Source organism: Melospiza georgiana, chromosome 1, assembly GCF_028018845.1.
Source record: "Melospiza georgiana isolate bMelGeo1 chromosome 1, bMelGeo1.pri, whole genome shotgun sequence".
Taxonomy (NCBI): domain Eukaryota; kingdom Metazoa; phylum Chordata; class Aves; order Passeriformes; family Passerellidae; genus Melospiza; species Melospiza georgiana.
The window spans coordinates 33,176,485-33,202,024 of NC_080430.1; the positions used below are offsets into that span (position 1 = coordinate 33,176,485).

General features: G+C 39.6%; 2 protein-coding genes across 6 annotated transcripts in view; one reads left to right on the forward strand and one right to left on the reverse strand.

Moving 5' to 3' along the window:
- Positions 1-11,825, forward strand: part of PALS2 (protein associated with LIN7 2, MAGUK p55 family member) — a 53,685-nt gene extending 41,860 nt beyond the window's left edge. For both annotated transcript variants that reach the window (XM_058045012.1, XM_058045000.1), the window contains exons 6-12: positions 1,075-1,206; positions 3,172-3,271; positions 3,786-3,854; positions 4,393-4,554; positions 7,067-7,269; positions 7,696-7,824; positions 10,105-11,825. In XM_058045012.1, coding sequence (XP_057900995.1) covers positions 1,075-1,206; positions 3,172-3,271; positions 3,786-3,854; positions 4,393-4,554; positions 7,067-7,269; positions 7,696-7,824; positions 10,105-10,281 — 972 coding nt within the window. In that variant the 3' untranslated portion in view covers positions 10,282-11,825. The remainder of the gene's footprint in view (positions 1-1,074; positions 1,207-3,171; positions 3,272-3,785; positions 3,855-4,392; positions 4,555-7,066; positions 7,270-7,695; positions 7,825-10,104) is intronic.
- The window catches only part of GSDME (gasdermin E), a 39,912-nt gene continuing 17,532 nt past the window's right edge, over positions 3,161-25,540 (reverse strand). For 2 of the 4 annotated variants that reach the window (XM_058045021.1, XM_058045039.1), the window contains 5 exons: positions 23,956-24,144; positions 22,211-22,338; positions 21,908-22,094; positions 20,468-20,541; positions 17,645-19,262 (listed from right to left, as the gene is read on the reverse strand). In XM_058045021.1, the coding sequence (XP_057901004.1) occupies positions 19,032-19,262; positions 20,468-20,541; positions 21,908-22,094; positions 22,211-22,338; positions 23,956-24,144 (809 nt within the window). In that variant the 3' untranslated portion in view covers positions 17,645-19,031. Of the gene's footprint in view, positions 3,223-11,831; positions 15,739-17,644; positions 19,263-20,467; positions 20,542-21,907; positions 22,095-22,210; positions 22,339-23,955; positions 24,145-25,540 lie in introns of those variants that run through there. The other 2 variants (XR_009115999.1, XR_009115998.1) reach the window with 2 other exon arrangements.

The window sequence follows — 25,540 nt, forward strand, 5'->3', positions numbered from 1 at the left end:
TTATTTTGTGAATATAATGCTAGGAGGAAGAGTAAAATGTAGATACCTGTATTTACCTTTAATGACATTTTAGAAATGAGTTTATTCACCTAATATGCGTGCTTAGAAAACTTGGATTAGTGTCTAAAATTGTTAGACATTTGTATGCTACATATAAAGCACGTTTCTTTGACCTTAAGTGACCTCTGATGTCCTGACCACAATCACACATCATGCAGTAAAGTGTGTGTGTGTTTATAACGTGGTTAGTGTCAAAATAATCAGTTTAACGGGATGCAGGTATGTGTTTAATTCAACGGACAAGCTTTAACTCTCTTGACTTCAGTGGGAACTTGGATGGTGGCTGTTCCTTATCCTTTTGTTGCTGTAGGCTGTCAGTTTCTCCATGGCAGAAGTGACTTCCAGAGTTGAATCAGTGCTTTGAAACAGCCTGTAAGATGCTCCTTCAAATAGTGGGTCTTAATGCCTGTGACTGTAACAGGCTGTGCTTCCACTGAGTAGAGGCTGAGGGAATGTGCTCTATTGAGGCAGGTGCAGGGGCTTCCTTTGCTCCCCAGCCTGGTACAAAGAGAGTCAAAGATGTTTTCAGTTCAGTCATGCAACCTACTGTTTCTTCCCCTGCATCAAATTTGAGTCTTAAGCAGCTCAATCTCCTGTTATTTTTGCCATGAACTCAATGTTTTAAAAGTAATTCTTAAGATTCTACCAGCCTTAAATGCAGTGCTCACATTCCAAAAATTTGTTTGTATTTTTAAGTAATTGAAAGTCAAAATTCTAACTGAGTTGTATATGCTGAAATGCAGAAATGACCATTTTGTAATACCCATGCCCAAATTGAACAGATTTTTTAATTTTTATCATGAAGCTAATTCAGCCAAGGCTTGCAGCATTGATTATTCCATCCCAGTTAGTGAATAACTTTTTTCCCCCTAGATTGTATTTTACATGCCAAATGCAGCTTGGATCATGTCAAGGTTTTTATGCTTTAGGTAAAGACATTACTTCAGTTTGACAGATAGATTAGTCAGAATGTATTTTATAATGCTTAAGCTTTGTTACTTTTATACATTTCAGGTTTTTGTCAAGTGTCATTTTGATTATAATCCATATAATGACAACCTCATCCCATGCAAAGAAGCAGGTTTGAAATTTTCCAAAGGAGAAATTCTTCAGATTGTAAACCGGGAAGATCCGAATTGGTGGCAGGTTGGTAAAAAGATTAAAATAAGTAAAATAAAAAACTGAAAAGCACCAGTAAGTGCCTTACTAATAAACTCTTTAAATTATTATCTACTTCCATTTAACAGTAGATACATGAAAAAAAATATTTATACTGCAATCCAATTTCAAGCTAATATAAAGATATGAAGTTGAAATACTAAAGGAAAAGTAATGTTTTAAATTGTATATGTAACATTCATTTTACTATTAGTTGTGTTTATTTTTCTTTGTTCTTGTATCATAAGCCTGGACATTCCCACAAATAAATTTAAGGTGGACAATTTCTAGAAAAAAGGTCTTAGTTTGACTATAATTATGGTAAGCCTTCCCTGACAGCAGCTGTGGAAGACGTGGACCCCTTCCTGAGTGCTCAGAGATGCAGAGAGAGAAATTAATCTTGTGGATTTGAAGGGAGTGAGAATAGCTGTCTGGAGAGGCTGTATGTTTTATTTCTACAGTGGTCAGTGTCTGTGAGCTGTGTATCATGCATGCTCATAGTCACAGTGTTTGGCACTGTTTCAAATATTAACAATTCATCCTGCTTTAAGGTGGTATTTCTACATTCAGTCCTGCAGGAGAAATGTAATCCAATGCTTATGCTATGTTTATTTTTTACAAGACACTATGCACAGAATTAAACATTATCAGTGCCTCTGAAAATGGGACAAGAGAACTTTTAAGACCATTTTGCGAACTTTTAAGACCCTTTTCTCAGCTGAGATCCTCAAAGCTGGCAGAGATTATTATTAATTTCTCTTTCAACCCCTACATTGCTCACCCTTTGCAAGGTGACAAGCAGAAGAGAGCCAGACTACCTGAGAACAAGATATATGACTTCTTTAAAAGCAACAGAAATATTCCAATATACCTAAGTAGCTGCTGAATTTTGTTGCTTCTCAGTGACAGTAATAAAAGAAAGACAATAAAAAGAGTGAGGAAAGGCTGAGAATTTATTGCTGCCAACTTAATTAGTTTCAGAAGTAGACACTCCAAAACTCTGGAGGAATTTGATGTTTAGCTCATGCTGACTTCTGTATTGCCTTTCAATCTCTCCAGTTGTAACTTGTAGGAGTCCTGGAGAAATAAATCTTCAACACTCAATCTGGCAAAATTGAAATGTGTTAAATCAGTATAGTGTATTGCTATGCAGATCATGCCCCAGGAAAAAGAAGTTTAGTTTTTCCTCATGCTTTCTAGAAATGCTAGACTGTTAATGAAACTTCATACTGTAAAAAATCAGTTAGTCATAGATAAAAGCATACAAGTTAAAAAGCAAACATCTCCTGTTAGCAAAAGAAGGATTTATTGCAAGCAGAAGATTTATGGAGAATTAAACACTTCATAACTGTGTTTGTGTGTGTTAAGCTTGCTGAGAATTGAGCTTGCCATGAAATTATTTTATAGAGAATTTTAGCCAATTCATTACTAGGTTACTAAGATTTTAAATATGTAGTTGCTTAGTGCAAAAAGCTTGAAGGCGTGATTAGGGATGTGTTACTGCATTCACTGGGAAATGGCAGTTAATAAACTGCACTGAAGCCTGTTTGGAGCAGCTCAAGAATATAAAATAAGTATACTGGATACTAGCAAATCTTGACTTTTGTCACCTGAGACTACAGTGTATGGAGCCAGAGAATTCCACTTGGGAATTTTATGCCAAAGTTTTATGTCTGGAGTAGCGTACTAACGTGATGAGAACCAGTAATGGAACTCGCATCTATTTTACTTAAGTTTTCTGAATTTTAATACTCAATATCAAGACACTATTTCTCTAAAAGAGAATTTTAATATTTACATCTGACTCTGAATTTTTAAATCTCAGTAGTAAATGTATCAACACTCACCACTGAGAAACTGGCAGCGAGGAAGTCAGTCAACACCATCTTGATGAGAAAAATGCTTCTTGCAAGTTAAATATAATTATTTGTTTGGGTTTTTTTCCCCTCCCAGGCTAGTCATGTCAAAGAAGGAGGAAGTGCAGGTCTAATTCCTAGCCAGTTCCTGGAAGAGAAGAGGAAGGCTTTTGTTAGGAGGGACTGGGACAACTCAGGTGAGACTTAGTAAATTTCAGGAGTAGATTTTGTTCTGATTCCTTTTGCTTTTCCTGCCTTCATAAATAATAGAAAAACTGCTATGTGAGATTACACAGATGATTGTGAAATGCTGAATTTCATATTTTGGCTTTTGCTGAAGGACAAAGGGTGAAGTCTGTTTAGTGTTCAAAGATACATGAATCAGTTTTGCCACCTGGTGATGGAAAGCTGAATGAGGTGGGACAGGCAGTGTGCACTTTTAAAAAATTTTTTGTATGGTATGCACTGAAAGTTAATAAGCTAAACATGAATTTTTCAACTGCTTTCTTTTCTAGGAAAATAATTTTTTCTGTGTTCAGTTCTTCCTGTACCATTTGATGGGTTTGTAAATAGATGTAATTTCTTGCCCTAGGATATATACAATTCTAGAATAGTCCTTATAAATGTATTAATCTAAAGTTTCATGTATTCATATAAATAAGCTTTAGAAATAAACAGAAATTGTGAGTTCATCTAGTTTTTTATTTTTAGGGCCTTTCTGTGGAACAATAAGCAGCAAAAAAAAGAAAAAGATGATGTATCTCACTACAAGAAATGCAGGTATCTCTTAATACTACATGAAACGTTCTTTAGGTGTCAAAACTTGCAGAATGTAGTGTATCCAAAGCTAAAGATTTGCAGTAAAACGTTTGATTATAAGTTTGATAGATCAGATAGTTTTTATGGTTTAAAAACAATAGCGATCAGCGCAGACATGGCTGTGCTGAGTACATCATTTGGTGGGTGGAAATCAGAGAAAAACTGGGTGTTAAGGAAAAACAGTGAAATGTTTGTTGCCAGTGGGCTGAGGGGATGTGATTTTTCGCTTCTGTTCAGCATTGATGAGGCCACTCCTAAGAGTACTGGGCACCTCCACAGTGCAAGGGAGATGTGGACATACAAAGATGTTGAAGGGACTGGAGCATCTCACCTGTGAGAAAAAGTTGAGACAGCTGGGAATGTTCAATCTGGAGAAGAGGAGGCTCAGGGCAGCTCTCACCAATGTGTACAAATACCTGAAGGGAGGGACTACCTACTTTTTTTTTTTTGTTACAGCCCTGAGCGTGTATTAAAGTTTTTTGTATATTTCTCAATGTAGAATTTGATCGCCATGAAATCCAGATATATGAGGAGGTAGCCAAAATGCCTCCTTTTCAGAGGAAAACCCTGGTCTTGATTGGGGCCCAAGGAGTGGGGCGAAGGAGTTTGAAGAACAGGTTTATTGTGCTGAATCCTACTAGATTTGGAACTACAGTGCCATGTAAGTTCTCAGCATTCCTATCTTAACATCATCCTTTGATTAACTGGAAAGTATGTGATGTTTATCCTTGTGATTCAGTGTTGGAGTCATTTTGTCACAGCATAAAAATTGTAGAGAGTGGGAAAACACTTCCTGTTTTCAGAAAACTGAACTAACATATGACCATGAAAACATTTGTAACTAGCACTTAAATGGTGCTGATGCTGCAGAATAGCAGTTTTTGTCTGTGCAGTATTTCAGTCTGGGTTTCCTCAGTGTCAGTCACCATCCATTACTGAGGTCATTCCCTAAGTTCCCAGTAGCCTTCTGTAATGAACGGCCAGTGGGATTTCTCAGGTCTACCTTTTAGTTTTCCACCTGTGGACTAGGCATTATAAATTGTTGCTTTAGTTTAGAAATGTAGGGAAAAGCAGCAAACTTCCAATAAAACTGAAGTGTGTGTTTGTGATCTCCAAGATTTGCATAACAGTATTTTAATATATCTAGCCTTAACACACAATCTTTTATTTTTCCCCCTATAAATAGCAGAAAAAAACTTATTTTACCTGAAGCATGTTTTCTTGCCTTTCTTTCAGATGCTTTGCTCATTAACCTTTTTTTTTCAACTCCTCCCTCCTGTTTGGCTGCTGACCAGGGAAGCCCACTCTAGCTACATTATTATTCTCCTGACATGTGCTTTTCAGAATTTCAAAAACAGTCTGTTCTCTTCTGTTTCCAGTGGGCAAGAAATAGATCTGATAATAATAGGAGGAGGGACAGGTCTGAAAGATGAATTGTACGAGATGAGAGAACCAGTCTCTCTCTCTCATTTGGTGAATCTCTATCATCAAAACTGGTCAGGGCACTTAAAATTGGTTGATGGGCCTGATAACAAGGTTGACTTCTCAGTGTTACCTTTAAAAAGAAATCTTCTCTTGGGAATTCCATTTTATATTGGCAAAATAGTAAGAGGCTTTTTACTGCTTCTAAAATTCTTACTCTATTTTAAAAAAGCCTTCAGAATTACTTATTTCTCTAAAATGCTATATAGATGCTTGAATATATGTAAGTAATGCAGCACAGTTGTTGAACATTCTTCAAAGACATAAAAGTAAACTTTCCCCAATCTGATAGGCTAATCATGCACATGCAATACCCAGTTTATTTTATATAGAACCTTTTTTTCTCCTTCAGATTTTAAGTGGGAGAATCAGTAAACTTAGTTGGTCTTTGATTAGAAGAAAATTCTCCAGGTTATTCATAAAGAGATTTGTGTAGGATGTGTTTTGGGAGGTGGGAAATGGATTAAGCTGACCCAGTGCTCTAGGGGAGAAGCATGTTCTTGGTGTTGAGTTCTGATCCAGCCCGTGGTGCTGTGGTTTTCTTCAGTGTGAATAACTGAACTGTTAAATCATCTCTTAGCTGTAAGATGTTAAAGCTTACTCTCCAAAATTAATTGCAAACTGATATGTGATTCTTTTTAATGTCTTGTATTAACCACTACAGCTTTAATCTTTCAATAGAATCTTGACTAAAACTAGATGTTCTAGTAATATGTGTATTCTAAACAGCTTCAGATGATCGTTTTTTGCATTTGTGTTTTCTATAAGATTGAAGTGAATAGGAATTACTGGAAGGGAAAGATTACTTTCCACTTGTCTCAACAAGTTGCACCAAATGATGATAGAAGTATTACCAAAGGGATGCACTGACTGTTAGGTTTAACATGTTCTAGAGTTCAAATCTAATTAAATATAAGTAGCAGGTACTTAATATGGGGATAAGGCAGCAAAGTCAATAATAATATGATCTTGTATTTTATTTTACTTTTTTAAAATCTTATTTTTATTTTTTTGCCTAAGTAATGTCTGTACTGCACAGTGTAGCCAATACCCAAGATAGCTGATAGTGATTTACTTAAATACTGGCTTTAATCTTCCTGCAGGGAATTTACCTTGCTTTAAAAGGGAAGTTGTCCTGGAAAGCAGCATTAGCTGGCTTCCACTAAGATTCTGCTATGGTGGCTGGGCTGCTTCTGATATTTAAATTAACTTTCTTTATAGCTAGCCCATGTAATTCTACCCTGAACAACAGGACAAATACAGAGGGCAAAGGTTTTGGGGGTGGGATGGGGCAGATCTTGTTGTGCTCAGCTATTTTCAAAAGTACATTTGACATTTGAGAGTTAAACTTCCATTTGATTTCCAAGTCACTTAAATAAGTATTTTATTAAGTGAATACTTAAAAAGATTGCATGAATGAGTATTTTATGTAGTGTAAAGGAGTAGGCAAAGGAAACAGGCAAAGGGGTGGGTAAGCACCATATAGGAAACAATATAAATAAAGGGAACAGGAGGGGCTGTGCTCAGTTCTAAAATTTATCTAGAATGAAGAATAAACCTGTACATGGAGCAATTACAACTGTATAACAATGTGTATTATAGTCTCCCTACTTAATATGCAGTCCAGTTTCATATTTATATTCCAAATATAAAATGAAAACATTCCATTTATATTTTTAATTTTTGTTTAGTTACTTCACGGAAGCCAAGGGATGATGAAAAAGATGGGCAAGCGTACAGATTTGTGTCACGAGCTGAAATGGAGATGGATATTAAAGCTGGCAGATACTTAGAGCATGGAGAATATGAAGGAAATCTTTATGGCACCAAAATTGATTCCATCCTTGAAGTTGTTCAGACAGGAAGGACCTGCATCTTGGATGTAAATCCACAGGTATATGATTTATAATGTTATTATTATAACAAGTGTGGGATTATAATGTTGAAGAGGTGAAGAGAGATGCCTTCAAATTTGAAGGCTTCTTATCTGATTTCAAGGTTACAATTATCAGCTGGATTCCTGTGTTTGTGGCACTTACTTGGAATGGATTAGAAAGATGGAAAATACCCAACTTAGATTCTGCATGAAAGAGGAGTCTTGCAGAGTAATAAATAGTCTTTTAGCCAAGGAAAGAATGATGCTGAGCATTTCAAAAGGAATGTAGGAATTTCCAAAATAGAAATAAGAATCTTCACTTATGTATTGCTGCCCATCGTCACAGATGAGTTTTGTGGGTCCCTTAAGTAAGGGGGCAGATGTGGTGAGTCACTCTCAGACTTTGGTGGTTTTTTAATTTTTTTTCTTTTTCTTTGCATCTAGGCTCTAAAAATACTGAGGACTTCAGAATTCATGCCCTATGTGGTGTTTATTGCTGCTCCAGAGTTAGAGACTTTGCGAGCTATGCACAAGGCTGTGGTAGATGCTGGAATTACAACCAAACTTCTCACTGTAAGCAGATCATTTCCTATTTAGTTTTCTTTGAACAAGATGTTCTTAGATATTTTAAAAATTTTTTATCATTTATTTTAGGTGGAATTTGTTCTGAAACAAATGTCTTTAAGAAAAGTTAGGCAAGACTTTTGCTGATTACGTAGTAGAAGTTAATCAAATACTGTGTATAAAGGAGATTGCTTCTTTCTTAAAAATAGATCTCTTACAGAGAAGTGTTGATTACAAAAATTACTTCTAATGTGTACTTTGGGAACTGTCACCTTTGATTATTTGCAGCAAATGGTAGATATTTCATGGTTGCAATTGTTCTTTTATGCAGATGTCTTTCCTTGACTTTCCCATCTCCCTCCCCACCCAAATTTTTGTTCCTGTTTGTCAAATATGTGTGTGCTTTATAAATGGAATCTATAATGCTTGGGAAAGATATTGCAGCTTGTGTCAAAAAAGGAAAAGGCAAACAAATCTCACTAACCAACAAACCCCCCCCAAAAAACCCACAAAAACCCCCAAGAATGCAGGTTGTCCTTGTTTTCACTGCTGCAGCATCATGTGCTGCACTGAGAGTGGCTGACAGCTGCCAGAATAAGAAGTGTTGAACAACTTCCCTGTTGTTCCTTGGATTTGTCATATAAAGTGAAGTGGCATGTTTTGTTCATTAGATCTTCCCTCCTTTTCTTAGACACTATGTGTAGCAGAGGGAAATAAGACAATTCCTCCAATGCAGCTAAGCATAAACACTCCGTGTGGGCATGAACTTTCCCAGCTTCAGGAGCAAAGGAAAAAAAGCCAGATTGAGCAGTTCAAGTCCCCAACAGAAAAAAAGCTGTGTTTTGCTGATGCCTCATAATGATAGTGCTGCAGCTTCATAGGAATATCTTGAATAAATGCTGACAGGGCACTCAAAGCTATAAAATGGGGGGGGGGGGGGGGTGTGTTAGTATTTCCACTAAATTATTGTATAATTTTTAGTCATGGCTTCTAGTTATTATGCATTCTAGTATCTCTGTGGATGCTCAGTCATCCCTCTTTCCTGCTCCAAATGAACCCTGAATTTTATGGTGCATATACAGGAAGGCAAGGTTTAAACTATCCAGACAAGTATAAAAATAATTTCCTGCACTTCCTAATATTTGATTCCCTAAGGGACATCTTTGGCTCTGTATTACTTCTTACAAATAATGGAGAGGGTTGTTAAATTTCAGATATGCATTTATGTGTTTTTATGGATTTTGCATTGCATCCCTGCACGTGTATATGGAGTATGATTTGCTATTTCATATTCTTGTGCTTCCCGAACAAATGAAAAACAAATCTCATTTAAAGTATTACAGTTTACTTGTTAGACCTGGCTGTATTATTTCTAGCATCCTAACCCATTCCATTACAAAAAGTCTGGCTCTTGGGTTCATACCTTTACTTGTTTCCTTCATTCACTGTGAAGGAAAGGCTATTGACAAACTTGGTTTTTCATTTTGGTTTTTATATTGACAGCAGTATAAGGACTTGAAAATATTGAAATAATTACTGTAAAGGGAGACAAATCTCATAACTACTTCCAAAAAATTGCTGTTGCACAAAAATTGAGAGGAATTTTTAATGAATGTAGGCACTTTATAAAGGCTTCATCATGTAGGAATATAAATTTGCATATTTTGCAGCTCAGGTCTGGACTACAGTAATGTTGTAGTAGTTTACAAATGAGGGACTGATGTCAGGTGAGCTAGGCTAAAATGTTGTCTCTAAGAGCCATAAGGTATTCTAGAGCTTTATTCTGCTAGAAATTGTCTTTCATTTCATCCTAATTTAAAATCTTGGGGGTTTTTGATGTCTTCTATGGAAATAAAAGGGACACAAATATATTTACAAAACTGATTGACCCAGTCATTCCTAAAGCATTAATTTTATTCTGGTTGGATCATCAGTTGCCCTTACAAAGTGATTAACTACTCCCTGTGCACACCAGCCCAAGTTCACATGCTTCTATTGATTTTCTTCAAAATTGTAAGGTTGGCAAACATTTGCTTGCCATATTTAGCATTATTGACACCACTCAGAACTGTCTCAGCCCTTTCAATGTATTTTAGCTCAATTTCTGTGTGAATGTATTATAAATGAACTTTCCTTATTTTTAAAATGTAGGTGGTATCTAGCTTTAAATAGTCAGTTGCAGTATGTACTGAAGGGATCTTCTCCTGCATCTCTAAGGATTTGCCAAGTCTTATCTTTAAATCTTTAGTAAGATTTAGATTCACTAATCCTTAAAAATCTCTTGCACAGGACACTGATCTGAAAAAAACAGTGGATGAGAGCGCGCGGATCCAGCGAGCGTACAACCACTACTTTGACCTGACCATTGTAAATGACAACCTGGACAAAGCCTTCGAGAAGCTGCAGACGGCCATCGAGAGACTGAGGCTGGAGCCCCAGTGGGTCCCCATCAGCTGGGTCTACTGAGTGCTCCAGAGGGAGCTGCAGTAACAAATAAAGTCAGCAGCAGCAAACGTGACGTGTAGATACTGATGATAACCTACAGCACCTGTGCATTTTTACTCTGTGTATATTCAAAAGTACACTGTTCTGAATTTTTATAAAAATGTTGAAGAGAAAGTGTACTTAAATATGTAATTTATTTTAATTTTTCTAACTTTTTACAGATAACCTTTCTATTCATATCACATGAAGGAAATGCGTTTAAGCATTTTTCTATGTTTTGATTTAGTATCTTTGCCTTTTTCATCTAAGAAACTTTCATTCACTTCAACACTTACATCTTGGTCTTACATTTTCACTGTGATTAAAAAAGGATACTTGAAACAATTTTTGTAAAATTTGTTAATGTCAGTGTTTAACTGATCAAAAGTCTATAGCTCTTATTAGGAAAAAACACTAATTTCTTTGAGGTTTTTTTCTTCTTCAAAAAATAATAATTTCATGGGAGCAGAATTTTAAATATTCAAAGCAGTAACAAAAACACAGGTCCATTGCTCCAGCTGCTTTCAGCTTAATGTTGGTGCATTCCTGATGTTTCAAAAGTTCTTGATATCTCTTGATTTAGATAACTTTTGTGTAGATTCCCTTCTATCTGTCTCCTAAAATAACATAGAGCAATACCTTGCAAGCTGCTTATTATGCTTTCTTGGGAGCCAACCTGTTAGCCCATTACAGTTGAAGTACTGACATTAGAAAGTCATAGGCAAGGTAATTCAGTGCAATTTGAATAATGGTGAAGTAGCTTGAGAGAGAACCTGATAATGTGGAGCCTTGTAGGTGACACTTAATGTTTAGGACTATTTATTCACACTTGTGAAAACACATTGCTTAAAAAAAAGAAAAAAAAAAGACATTTTCTTTTCTTAGGACATTGTTCTGTATTTGTGTAGTGATCTGTGGCTTCATTTCCTGTGATGTCTAGCTGGGTTCTAAATTATCTTTTAAATATTTGTGTGTGATCAACTGCTGTATTTTGAGTGTTGTGTAATGGCATTTCTGTGCTTTTTCTTACATTGTTTTTAATTGCATTTTTCATTAGATAGCTTGTGAATTGGAAGCTTACTGCTAAAAAGCAATGTTGTTTATAGGTTTTTTCGTTTACAGTGTATTTCCTTTTCAGTGACAATTCTCCCCTCAGTACACTCATTGATATAATTCATATTAGTTTAGGTTCAGGTTCATTGATCAAAACTTAAGCTGATGTAAATTAATGGGAACAGAAGGAGAATACAGCCTGTTGCTCAGATGAGCTCTTTTTGTGACCATGTTTTATATGACATTGTCAGCTGTTGTATATAGTCACATTCACCATCACCTACTGGCTTAGGTGTCTAAACTGAAGTCATCTGTTAAATTCCTCTTCCATCTTGTGACAGGCACCTGGCTCTGGATTCCTTTTCAACACCAAAGTGTGACCCAGAATGCTATCAAAAGGCATCTTCCTCAGAGCTGTTTCTGGAGGAAGACAGGCTTAGGCACTGTAAAACAGCATTGCTTCCTGTGGCTCTCAAAAGGAAAAGAAAAAGTTGAGTGGATGCAGTAGAAGAAAACTGTTTGAAAAAACCTCAAAACACCCGTATGCAACAGATGGTTTTTACACAGCCTGTAAAGTTGGTTGTTGTGGGGGAAGAGGGACAGAGGAGGCTTGAAATCCCAGTGTGTGTGTGGAAAATGTTAGTTAAACTTGTGTGTAGCACAGGAGATCTTCCTGGCACTTAATACTGAGTTTTCAAAATGTTTTTCAGAGGGAATATGAAATTCTCTAAGGAAAATTTGTACCACTGCTTTTTTATTGTTATGCTTTCCAGGATGTGTTTTCTCTGTTTTTTTTTTTTTTTTTAAGTTTGGCAGAGCTCTCAGTTGTGGCACCAGCATGGGACTTGCAGTTTTCTTTCCCAGGAGACACGTTCTGTGATCCTGTTGCTCAGAAGCTGCTTTGAGAAGTGGATGGAGTGTGGTGTGTAGCAGCAAATGACAGCAGGGCTGTTGCTTGGCTATTTCAGTGGTTTGCTTTTGGCACTGTGCTGAACATGGCTGAACTGTGTTTGTGTACTGTGTCATGGGAGTCCTCCATATGCTGTAAATAAGATAGGCTGTCTGGACAGATAAGATGCCTTCTCATTATGAGTTAGAAATATACCCTTCTTTCTGATGCCAAAAGTGGGCTGACTTCACTCTTCCCCAATGAATGAATGAGAAGATTCTTCAGTTTACACACCTCAGTACTTCATATTGCAGACATCACTTATTTTCATCTTTTTTCTGTAAATTTACTGAACCAAGCACATGAAACACAGCCACCAAGGTGTAGTCAGGAAAGCTTCTCTCTGCTCATTCTGTTTCCATCCCAGGGAGAATACTGTCAAGAGTCTCCCTAGTTAGCAGTCTCCAGAATAGTCACGTATTTGCTAAAGCCTAAAGCTTGAATGTTTGCTTCAGGTTCACTCTGTGGGTTTAAGTCAGGAGGTGGGGTATTGTGGCTGAGCTTTGGGTGGTGGTGGTGATGATGTAGATGGCAGTGAGCAATTCTGCAGTGCAGTTCTGAAGCAGTAAGAGAAGGTGACTTGCTTGGGTTGGCACAAAGATGGTGTGGAAGTATCTGCAGGTCTGATTTGGTTGTCTGTGTTCCAGGTTGGGGGGGAAAACAACCCAAACCCAAACACCACACCCTGTGCATCTGTGTGTTAAAGCTTGAGTGCTCGCATTGGATTGTTTAATGGTGAGAGGGGGAGGGAGGTTGCTTTGTTTCTTTGTGGTAGTTTTGGGTTTTGGCATAGTCAGATTTTCATCAGATACTTTGCTTAGTTTGTCCCCACCTGGTAGAATGACTGGAATGAGAAAAACAGTTACTATTTTTTAAAAGGAATGTTCTTGGAGGTTCTTGAAATGCTGGTGTTGTTTCAGTCACGTCCACAGCTGTGACGGTCCCTACCTGCCAGGGTGTGCTGCATCAGCTGTTGTACATTGTGCAATTAGGGGAGAAGACACTATGAGAGGCTCATTTTGAGCAAGCAAAAACATTTCATAAAACACCTGTTTGGAGCTTTTTGGAGGAGTTAAAATAACTGGGATTTCATGTTATCTCATTCTGTACTAAACATTCATTTTCCAGATTCTAACAGGAAAACATTACATTGACTGTTAAAGAGTACAATAGGTGTGTCTGAGCGAGGTGAAGATGCTGCTAAATGTTTAAGATATGTGGTATGTATCACAAGATAAATATTTAAGTAGTTTAGGAAAAGTAAATTATCAAATAGTTGTCTGTGTATATGTATGTGGATGGTAAAACAAAAAATGCTCATGTTGGTTATCACATTACTAAGCTACCACGACTTAATCCAGAAATGTTACCTGCATGTGAGACTTTAGAACTGGTACACTTCTCTACCTGGTTTATTGTGTTTACTAATGTATATTTTTCTAAATATACAGATATTTCAATCTAAAAAAAAAACCTATATTTATCTGTAATTTCTATCTGTTTTGGACAGTGCATGAGGTGCTGTAAAATTCTGTACATATAGAGACTTATAGAAGAAACACTGTAGTTGCCCCGTGAATGAAAAGTTATACATAGAAGTACAGTCGGTATGCCAAGACCTGTAAGTTATTTCCCTGAATTCACCAAAAATTCACTTAAGTGTGCACCAGTCTCAACTCTCCTGTAAATACTGTGGTGCATTGTGTACCCAGGTGATGACCTTGCTGTCTCCAAGTGTTATAGCAGGTCTGCTTTAGGTTCTGCATCAAGATGCAGTCCAAGTTTAGTGGGATAATTATAATGGAATACATCATCTTGCATAGATTTATAAAGGTCTTTCAAAATGTTCTGCAAACCTTTGCAACAAAGATAAACATGGAGCAGAATCACAGATAGGCAAGGAAAATCAAGTTCATAGCCAAGGCAGTATCTGTGACTTGTGCCGTGTTCTCGGCTCAGGGCAGCTCTGTGTACTTAGTTGTACAAAAGCTTTGTGGAGCAGGATGGCAGATCAGCTCATCGCTTTTGAATTTCTGTTTATATAAATGGTCACATCTTGGCTGAGCTCAAACTGTGACGTTGTTTTCTTTCATCCTCTCTACTCGCTGCATCTTCTAAAATCCTACCTAAGTGACTTGCTTACAAATTGCCTGCAGCTCAGCGCTCAGGAAGTCACCTGGGTTTGGGTTTGTTTTTTGAAGAGGGTGATTCAGCTAAGAAATAGGAAGCTTCTTTCTCTTTGAAACACAGAAAATCCCTGGCTAGGTACCCCCTTGAGCCCAGTGGGCCTCTGCAATGCTCAAGGACCAGCGGAGAGCGATCAAGCAGAGCGCTCCAGAGATTGGGAACTGGGTTCTTACCTGTGCTTACACATGAGCCTATCTTGTGAACATAAACTCCCTTCACCTCTCCCATGGTTTCCCAGCCAGGCTTCCTGGAGCTTGTTGCTTCTCTGCTCCCACTGAACCTTGAGGCCGTGTCCCAGTGCATGGACAGTGCCTCCTGCAGCAGCTGCCCCGCTGCCCGTTGTGCCTGTGGGGGCAGCTCTGGGATAACCAACAGCTGGGCTCTGTCCCATGTCCTGCACATCTGTACAGGCTCTTTGCTTCATGCAGGGTTCCCTGCCTCACCCAAAGTCCAAAGAGTTCAAGTACCACATGGTTATTGCCAAAATTCATGATGCTACTTTGCAGAAGTGGTGAGATGATTTTATTGGTGTCTGTGTGGTGGGTACTGGATCAAAGACTCGCAGTCTGCTGGGCCTCTTGCCTTAAATACCCCTCAGCTCCCAGCACCCTCCTCTCCCTGCAATAAAAACTTCTCCTGGGCCACTGAGAGGGGTTCTATCCTTAAGGCTACTTTAATTTACTTTCTCTGGTGGACTGTTGTGACTGACAGTGCTGAAGTGAAGTCCTGGCCCTTCCTTTTGTTTTCCCTGGGTTTCTTCTTTTTTTGGCCTGTACTTCTTAGTTTTCACATATGTTTAACAGGCTAGTGGAAATTGTCTGGGATTCTCAACTTGTGTCTTACAGAGGAAATAGTAGTTAACAAAAACATCAGTATTTAGGACTTGTATAACTTACTGGTTTTAGGCCCAAGACAGATCCTAAAAATAAAAATAGAAAACACTTGTAAAATAATCAGTTTTGGTTATTTTACAGGCAGCTTTGGCTTCTGATCATATTAAAAGCGTGCTTGTGCCCACACACACAAACACCCATATATATACATATATAAATAAAACTTCGGGGTCAATGCTGCAAACAATTCAGGCAGTGTCTACTGAATTACCTGAGTTCTCTGCAGTGGGATCCTGTTCCACAGTCACATTGTCAGCTGCTGAATTCTCAGTTCATTTGCTGGTACTGTAGCTGGGATTTACTGGTACAGGCCTAAAAACAAACCCCAGCTTGGTGACGGCTGTGATGTAGCTTCACCTACAAATGGAATTTATTAGCAGGTGTTCAGCAATATTTATATTTTATAGAATAAGTGACACTTGAAGTAATTTTTTTTCTTGGTATTTGGAACTGTTTCTTTTGCTCATTGGGTATGGAGTTCCTTTTGCTGCTAGGACAGTGGTCAGGTAACAGAGTTAAAGTAGTCCTGGAAACACTTTCTCCCATTTAGCCTCTTCCTTTTCATGTCAGTAGCTCCATGCTAACACTTTTCCATGCAATTCTGGTTGTTCCCGTGGCTGAGCCAACTGTTGGTTACTCCACAAGCAGCCAACATTTACCTGAGTACAGCAGAGCCTCTTCCAAAAATCCCATCTCTCTGTTACCTGACTTCTCACATGATCCATAGCATAAAGCAAAATGAACAGTGCTGCTTTGTACAGGCAAAAAAAAGGTTTTGACTGATTTTTGTGGGTTTAGGTCTTGTACACAATTATGTGTGGAGATAACTCTTTAAATATATTGTTTCCCCCTAGGAAAATGCATGTTGAGCATCCCTTCCCCACTCCCCCTGTGTTGCCCATGTGTAACATTTGTGCACTGTGGTGTAGGGAGGGGAACTGCTCCTGTGGGGCTTAAAACACAAGAAAGTTGCTGCTCTCCACCCTCACACCGGGCTAAGAACTGTAGGATCTTGGTTGTGTTTGGGTTTAAATGTGTATTAGTGCTCTGTCACCAGGCATTTCCTTACCTTGCTTTTCTCACAACTGGTTTTGCCAGTTGGAAGCTCTCATGGTTTTCTGTTTCGTGGTTTTTTGTTTTTTTTAATTTCTACAGTATATTAAATTAACTTGGATTTGAATTTGTAAAACTTCCAAAACTGCTCTCCTGTAAAAAATAGTTTCTTTAGCTGAAAACTTCCTACAAGAAAAACCTTAACCTGAATTAGCTGAGTTTTTTAATATAAACCTGGAAATTATTTAGTACTTAATTGTTTGAATACAGTACTGTAGAGCAGGCCTAGGATATGGGACTTGTTAGCATTGTGACTTCATACTGATAAAGTCAGCTACTATGTGGGATGTTTTTAAATTGTGACTTGTTTTCTAAGACCCTCCCCCACCTTGTCTTTTTCACAGCTAATATTTTCACAACAAACACAGCCAAACATAAAAATGTTAATGTACAAATGATGAAATTCTGTTAATTCCCAACAAAATATTTTTGTATATAATAAAGATTTAATATTGAAAAAATGTAATTGGGTTTTTCTCTGATTTTTTTTTTTGTCATAGTCTGCATTTAAGCCACGTAAGGTATCAAGGACCAGTCTTTGAATCTGCCTTTTATCTTTGGATTTTGGTGCTCCACTTACATAAAAGCAGCTTTTCAGTTAGTCTTGTTTATCTCCCTGTTCATGAATGTGCCAAATCCCCACTCCATGCACAGGGAGACCCTGGGAATGTCGTCATTGCTGAACCTGGGCACGTGATTTTCTGAGCAGTGCAGCTCAGAGGGAGTCCATCTCCTGGGCCCACACTGGAATGGGCCAGTGGACAAAGCCCAGGGAGGGATTTGGGCAGCTGGAAGGAGGCAGGTGCTGGGCACTGGCAGCAAGGCACAGCCTGCTGGCCTCTGCAGGCAGCACATACTCCTTGAAAGGCTGCTGACCTCCTCCTGCATTGCAAAGGTAGGGATTCTCCAACCTTCCTCCTGGGCAAGGCAAAGGGAAGCAGGACTTTGGGGAGGTTAAATCAGGGTGTGAAATCACCCTTCATCAGACCAGCTTCAGCCTCCTCTGAAGCACCCTAAGGGTCTTTTACCCCCTCCTTTGCTAGGGAAGATCACATCTAAGCTTGAAAAGCATTTTCCATGTGAGGCCAGCCTGGAGTCGCTTGTTTGTCAAAGATGTAGTCCCCAAAAGAAAAACAATGGAAATGACGTGTAAGTTATTCTATTGTTTTTTCTATAGCATTTAATAGAAAGTTTTCATAAACTCATTACAGAGGTGACTTTTAGTAGTGACAGGTAAAAGACAACTGTCCCACTTACACACAGCTCCCAGAAGCAGAGTTCCATGCTTCAGCTCCTCAAGGATCTTTCCTTCTACACCATCACAAAGTTCAGGCAGCACCATGAACAGCTTCACTGAACAGATGAGCTGCAGAAACACCCACAGCCCAGCGTGCAGAGCTACCCTGAGCTCCCAGGCAGTGGAGAGGCACCGTGGTGCTTTCCTGCAAAGTCCATCTCCTCAAGGAAAGCTGAACTGAAGACTTTTCAGAGGCTTCTTAGACAATCTGCTCAAGGCCATGAGGGAATAGAGCAGGAAAGTGAGCAGAACTCCTACCCACCAGCTACGCTGCAGGGCCTGGTTACTGATCACCCCCACACAGGTGCCTGCTTGTTTGTCTCTCAGCCATCTCAACTGATACTCCCCCTACTTGGAACATGTTCCCAAACCCACATTTACAGTGATGTCTGCTGCATTTCTGTACCATCCATGATTATAAAAGATTATGATGAAAAAACAGGCAAAATAGTTCAAGCACACAGTGCTTTACTAATACTTTTCTGTTAGTCAAAGAAACAAGCAAAGCAAAATATCTGCATTGAAAATGTCATATGGTAAAAGGATGATTTCTGTGGTGTGCAGCAGGGACCCTTCATGTGCACACACAAGAAGGCATTGCCATGCCAAAGTTCAGAATGCAGCTGAAACTTGCTAACACAAGTAAAAACATACCAGAAAATAGAATGCTGTACAGAGGTATGAATCCCTGAAGTGGGTCTTGGTGGTTGAAAAAGAGGGTTTGTTATTTCCTGCAGTGTGCAGTTCATATCCATAAAAGTCAAACAATAATTAAGAGAATCTAATCGAGTACCTTTCGAGAGCCCTCCATTGCACTTGCTCCAGAGTGAAGGCATTCTGCACACCCAGGCTTAAGGAGAAAAGCAGTTGCTGCATTGCAGAACCCTGGGTTTCCAGGGTCTGCCTGTTTGCTTGCTTACAAAAAGCAGTTTGTACTTAGCTGCTTTCTCCCATGCATATTAATGCAAGCAATCAGGCTTTCACTGCCCTGCAGATCTGACACCTACCAGAGCAGCTATGTTCAGCTTCTCTCCCATGGCTCTCTTTTTTAATTTCTCCCCTTCATCCCTTATTTATGTACTTTCCACTGAGACTGCAGAGTCCCTGATCACCTAATTCCTGGCTGTGCTGCCTTAAGTACTAACAGAACAGCTCTACTGCTGATCCCAAACACACCAAAATCACAGAGCTACAAAAGAAGCAACAGGCTACAGCAAAAACTGAATACTCAGTACAGCTCCTATACATTCCCACCTAAAGCATGAAATCCATACAGTGCAACATAAAGAACAAGTGGGAAGAATCTCGGTTCTTTCATGGTTACAGCTCTTACAGAAGACTCTGTCATCTCCAGATTAATGTTTGATGAGGCAAACAGCCTTTGCACGACCTCAAATCTTCCTCTGTCAGCCAGAGTGGCCACCAAAGGACTGCTCAGCGCCACAGTGCCATCGGCTGAAGCGACGTTAGGCTGCATTCAGAGAGACAGCAAAAGACAGAGACATTAAAACATTTTCCAGGCACTGCTGTTCCTGCCACTGCACAGCTCAGTTTCATATAAAACCACAGGAGAGCTGACAAGGCAGCAGCAAAAGGTCAAGATTTCCTTTGCTATTAGCCCTGACAAGTACGACGTACTGATCCACAACCAAAGCTCCATGGCACAGTTTAAGGGGAAACATCTCTCCTACTGTGTCATTCCCTGAGTTCCACTTCTCTCACTGCATATCACACTTACCTATCACTCTGAGCAAACAAAAGAACTCCCCCTGCTCCTACACATTTAAAGGATTTTACTACTGTTTTTCTAAGTGACTTTAAAAAGCTTAGAAAAATCACAGAATCCTAGAAAACGTTTTGAGTTGGAAGGGACCTTAAAAGATCATTCAGTTCAAATCCCCCTGCCACAGGCAAGGACAATTTTCACTAGACCAGATTATTCAAAGCCCCATCCAACCTGGCCTTTAACACTTCCAGGGCTGGGGCATCCACAACTTCTCTGGGCAACCTGTTCCAGTGCCTCACCACTTTCATAGTAAAGAGCTTCTTCCCATCTAAACATACCCTCCTTCAGTCCTTCTTGTCCTGTCACTACATGCTCTAGTAAAAAGTCTCTCTCCATTTTTTTTGTAAGTTTCCTTCAGGTACTGGGAGGCTGCAATTAGGTCACCCTGAAGCCTTCTCTTCTCCAGGCTAAACAAATCCAATTCTCTTACTCCTTCCTCACAGGAGAGGTGCTCCATTACTCCAATGCCCTGCACCATTCCTTCTGCAGTTACAATAAATGGCCTCAGAGTTTTGAGACTTCAGGGTTTGCCAAGGCTCAAGCACTGTTGCTATCAAAGCGAAATTTGTTTCCCAAGGAGAGATGATTTACTGTTACTGAGACTTTAAAACAGTGGGACTATAAGAAAAACAGAGCTTAAGTCACAATTTTCTTTTGCTACTAAACCATGAAATCTCCCAAATACAGCAATGATCAGAAGTTAGATATCCACGGGCAGTAAATTACGTGCTGCATTTGCCACATCAGATTCTGACCTTGGCTAAGCACTGCCTACAGCTGAAATTCCCACTGGAGCTTGCCATCTCTTCCTTTATTGGGGAGAAATATGGCAGAGGACACAGCCACTCCTGCTGCTGTGCCCACGAGCACATCTCATGTCCATTACTCACCAAACAACACAAGGCTGGAACAAGCTGAAGATCGCAGCAGGCACGCAGCAGGGCAAGGGTGTCATCAGGCAGCTCTGTGGAGGACACAAGCACAGGCAAAGGTCATGTCCAGTGAGCCCTGCACCAGGCTGGCTGCTGGAACTGGAGCTTCATCAGGGAGCTAACAGCTCCTCCTCAGCTGGATGTTTGCAAGGGGCTGATCCAGCCCCTTCCTGCCAGCAGAACAGAATGGGATGGGCAGAGGGTCTGACTATCTCTGTCCTTGAGAACAGGCATTTGTAGGAAAGGAGGTTTCCTCCCCAACACCATGCCTCTCCCTAAGTATCTCCTCAGTGTTTAACTCTGAGTCTGGAGTCTGGATGAATGACTTAGGCCTTGAATAAACCAAGAACCTATGCTCCCAAATCCATAGGTGATGCTAACTTCTGCCATGCCCAATTTGAGAGGAATGGCAGAGCTGAGACTGCCTTGGGAGATGGACTGATGGACTAGCTGATCCCTGTGGTGCCCTTCAACTCTGGAACAAAGAGGCTGTAATTCCTACCACAAGCAACAAGCATAAAACAGCCTTTGAATCTAGATCCAGCTACATTTATGTCTGGACTTTAGCAGCAGACATTATGTCCAAAGTCAGGTAATAATGCAACACACTCAATTAACTGTGCCCTGCTGTTAATGGCATCTGACAATTGATACCACATCAGCAGGTTTCTGTTTTCTATTTCTTTTCTCTCTCCACAAATGAGTTAAGCTCTCCCACCTGGCTCCTGTGCATCTATGGATGCACACTGACATTCTGCTGCACGGTGCCACAATTTACATTGGACTTTCCTTCGTTATCTTAATGTCAGGGAATTCTTTACATACAAGACAGAAGAGAAAAATCCAGGGTTGTCTGTCTTGGACTTTGCAGGTAGCTTTTAATTAACACTGTGGTGCCAACTAGATTGTGAGGATGGCATTTGTTTGACATTTATGTTTAATCTCCTGTTTCAGCAGCTGCAACAGAGCCCTCTAATTGCAGTGTCTCTGTGTTAAACTCATTTTTGCTAAATTTAGTTTGCACTTGAACCATATACACTGTTACACAGGAGACAACACCTAATTTGTAATTCTCAGCCTTTAGGCAGGAAGGACTCTGGAATGCAATAAGTACAAAAATTAGCTTGCCAAACTGCAAATGCTCACACTCAGCAGAAGCAAAGTTGAGCAGTCTTGGGGGAATGTGTAATTTACACACAAAATCTGTCAGTGATTGAGGGCTGAATTTAATTCACAGCCAGGAATGCTAAGCATAGTATACCAAACTCATAAAAAGGGATCAGAAAAATTTATGTTCATGCAGCTCACCAACTGCTCAAAGAAAGCCATAAAAGCTTTAACATGGAGGGAGCTTCTAAAAGGAAAATAAAATTTTTAAAAGGGCTTTTTGTAACATACCAGATATAGCACTGATAAGAAGGTGAGCAGCTGAGAAAAGTTCTTCATCCTGAGGCTGACATTTCTGCAACAACAGCTCACTCTTTAAACTGCACCCTAAGAGCTGCAAGAAGTCAAGGAGGTCTCTTTGTTCTTCAAGTTTTAACTCCTCCAGATCTGGCTTGTCTCCTGTGCAGATATCATCGAACTGAAAGCAAAAGAATAAGCAAAACTTCTTGAAAAGAGAAAAATCCAAGCAAAGGGGAATGCCAGTACTATTCTGAAATTACTTTTAGGAAGAAATTCAAAGGTTCTTCATCTTACCATGTCCCCCAGGGCAGTCACCATTTCCTCATGGAGCAAGAGTTCACAAAGGGTTTTATATAAAGCTCTTTGCTTGTCTTCAGGAAGCTTCACAAAGGGCTGGAACTGGGTCTTCAACCGTGACAGATCTTTCCCAAGAAAGCAGTGGAAAATAAAACTAAGTATTTCTACACAAATGCCAGTAAAACCAGATAACATTTTGCTATGTGTTTCACAAGCTCATTTGTCACCACACCTTGACATCCTGATTTCCACCAGCACAAGTTAAAATGCAAGGTTTGAACAGATCTGATTTTATTTCCTAAGGAGCTGATGAAACCTCAATGCAAACATTAGGAAAGAAGAACAGCTACCAAGAATCAACATTTTGGTGTATAGTATTTCTAATATTTTGAAATTCAATACTTTAATGTTAACAAACTAACTACATCTTAGGTCTTCCACTTTGAAGAATGTTCATTTATAAGACAGAATGAAGAGTACTCATTAAGTACAACGGAATGCTCTGCATTCATTTTCTCACAATTCAACTATGATACTGAAATTAAATCTTCTGTGACATAAAATTACCATGTTGCTAAAAAAAATGAAGTTTTCAAATCAATAATGCCAGCTGGAAGGCTGGAATGGCTCTTTTTTCCACATTCCAAAAATGTGGGCATACAAGTGTTCTCAAATTTGTTTAAAAGAAATTTTCCTTCATGTCACTCCAGTCAAGAAACACGCTCTGTTTAAAGACATCCTTTATAACTAAAAAATTACTTCACTGGGGAAAAAAAAGCCCAGCCACAGGCAGATATTTTGTTTATCTGATGCAATGGTATGAATTTGTCTATACAAATAACAGAAAATGAAATGTACTTCCAAATTATTTAGTAAAAACAATTTTTTTTAGCTTTTTCATTTTCCAAGAGACAGGGGAGGTTAAATTATTTAAAGAAATCTCCGAGCCTTTTAAGCAAGAAAAGCAAATAGATCTGTCAAACTAAAACAAAAAATAGAACAGTGGCATACCATTCTTTCACAAGTGTTTTTTACATATTGTTTATTTATCAAGGGGGAAACTTAGAGACGAGAGGGCGATATTCATCAGGAGAACCAGCTGTAAGAACTCCACCAAGAACTGAGGAAAAGCACAGTGTGTTCTGAAACCTTGACTGGTTTTCCCTTCTTCCATTCCATTCCATTCCATTCCACCAGTAACATTCCTGCCTCTTCTTTCCACATTCCTACAATAAAAACTTGTACCTGGGCCATTATACCAATTTGCAAATCTCCCTTTAAACCACATTTTGATTTTCTCAGTTACAAAGCTTCTCAGAAAATAATGAGGCTAAGTGAAGGCAAGGGAGACGTCTATTTCTGAGACTTAACCTGTAACTGAGATGCTTTACTGAGAGTATTTTTCAAATAATGAGAAACTATTTTCAGTGACCCCTTCTGAATGAAAGAATGCATCATCACTAAACTTGCAGAGGTTATCTGGAATGCAAAAGAGCCATCTGACTTTGTAAGATGATATTTATGACAGATGGATTCAGAATCTTCACAGAAAGAGTCCACTGCATATACTCACTGCAAACTGATTTTTTTATATCCTTTCAGTGCATTCTCCCAAGAGTTCCTGAAAAGAGCTATTAAAATGAACTAACAAGATTTCTTACTTACTATTGTACCAGATTATTTCTGCTATCAGGTTATTTAATGCACTGTAATATAAGCATGCAAAGCATTTCTGGTAATACCTTGTTTCAATATAGTTATAGAAGCATCACTGGGAACGAGGTTTTTAGCCCCAGAGTACATCTCATTATCAACAGCATCTGGCTGATAGAGGAACGAAGCATCTCTGAATTGAACTGAATGGGGAGAAGCTGAGCCTTCTGTACTTTCTTTTTCAAAGCCTCCTTGCTGTTCATCTAGCAGACAGAACTCTGTAATTAGAAATTCAATCAAAAACAATAATTAATAAAATAGATGAGCAATTACTGAATGAGATGATAGCTTGTCTTTGCTAGTGTTCTCGCATGTCATTTCTCCGTGTCTTGTCTCTTCCAGATGGAGAGAATGCCCGTGGTTGCTGTGCATGTGAATTATTGAGCATTCCTGCAGCCCTGATGTTTGGTACAGACAAGACCTGTGGTGCAGCTGCCTCCTAGAGAACATGACACCAGCTCCTGTGAACTAAATTAATGTAGACAGAAAATAACATGAACACTTCCTGCTGACACTGGAAACCAGAATGCTGCAGACAGGAGATGCAGGTAGGAATTCTTGATGTTTTCACACAATCACAGAATAAGCTGAGTTGGAAGGGGCCCTCAAAGATCATCACATCCAGCTACTGGTCCCACACAGCACCATCCCCAAGAGTCACACCATGTGCCTGAGAGTGCTGTTCAAATGCTTTTTGAACTCTGTCAGGTTTGTGCTGACCACTTCCCTGGGGAGCCCATTCCAGTGGCCAAACACTCTCTGGGTAAAGAACCTTTTCCTGATATCCAACCTAAACCTTGCCTGAGCCAGCTTCAGACCATTCCTTGTTGCTGGTCACTACAGAAAAGAGATCAGCATCTGCCCCCCTCTCCCCTCACAAGGAAGTTGTAACTGCAGTGAGGTCTCCCCTCAGTCTCCTCTTCTCCAGGCTGATCAGCCCAAGTGTCCTCAGCTGCTCCTCACACAGCTTCCCCTCAAGGCCTTTCACCATCCTCACTGCCCTCCTTGGGTACTCTCTAAGAATTTTCTTACATTGTGGGCCCAAAACTGCCCCCAGCACTCGAGGTGAGGCTGCCCCAGCTCAGAGCAGAATGGACAACCCCCTCCCTTGCCCAGCTAGGGATTCTGTGTCTCATGCACCCCAGGACAGGGTTGGCCCTCTGGCTGCCAGGGCACTGCTGAGTCAGATTCACCTTGCCTTCCATGGCACTGCTCTCCAGCTTCTCATTCCCCACTCTGTACTTTTTCTACCTCTAAGACATGCTGAAATGCAGGCAAGGGGATCCACTCATGAAGGTGACACATGAAAGTACTCTCTGAGATTTGTAAAAACTCTTGAGAGTCCTTCACAGAGCTTCTGTTGGTCGTGGCACCAACAGACTCCTCTTTCCCAGCCAAGCCACGGGTCCATTCTCAAGTCCTCCAGGTGAGTGGACAACAGGAGACTTCTGAGAGTCTCACCCACACAGGACTGTCCTTATCCTGCCATCCCAGTGCCCCCAGCCAGAAGTTAAGGGCTTCCTGGAAGGTACAAGGAGCCTTTGTAAGAGTTATGCTGAGAAATCTGGAGTATCAAATTCTGGGCTCATGTGTCCAACACCACGCCCTAAAGAT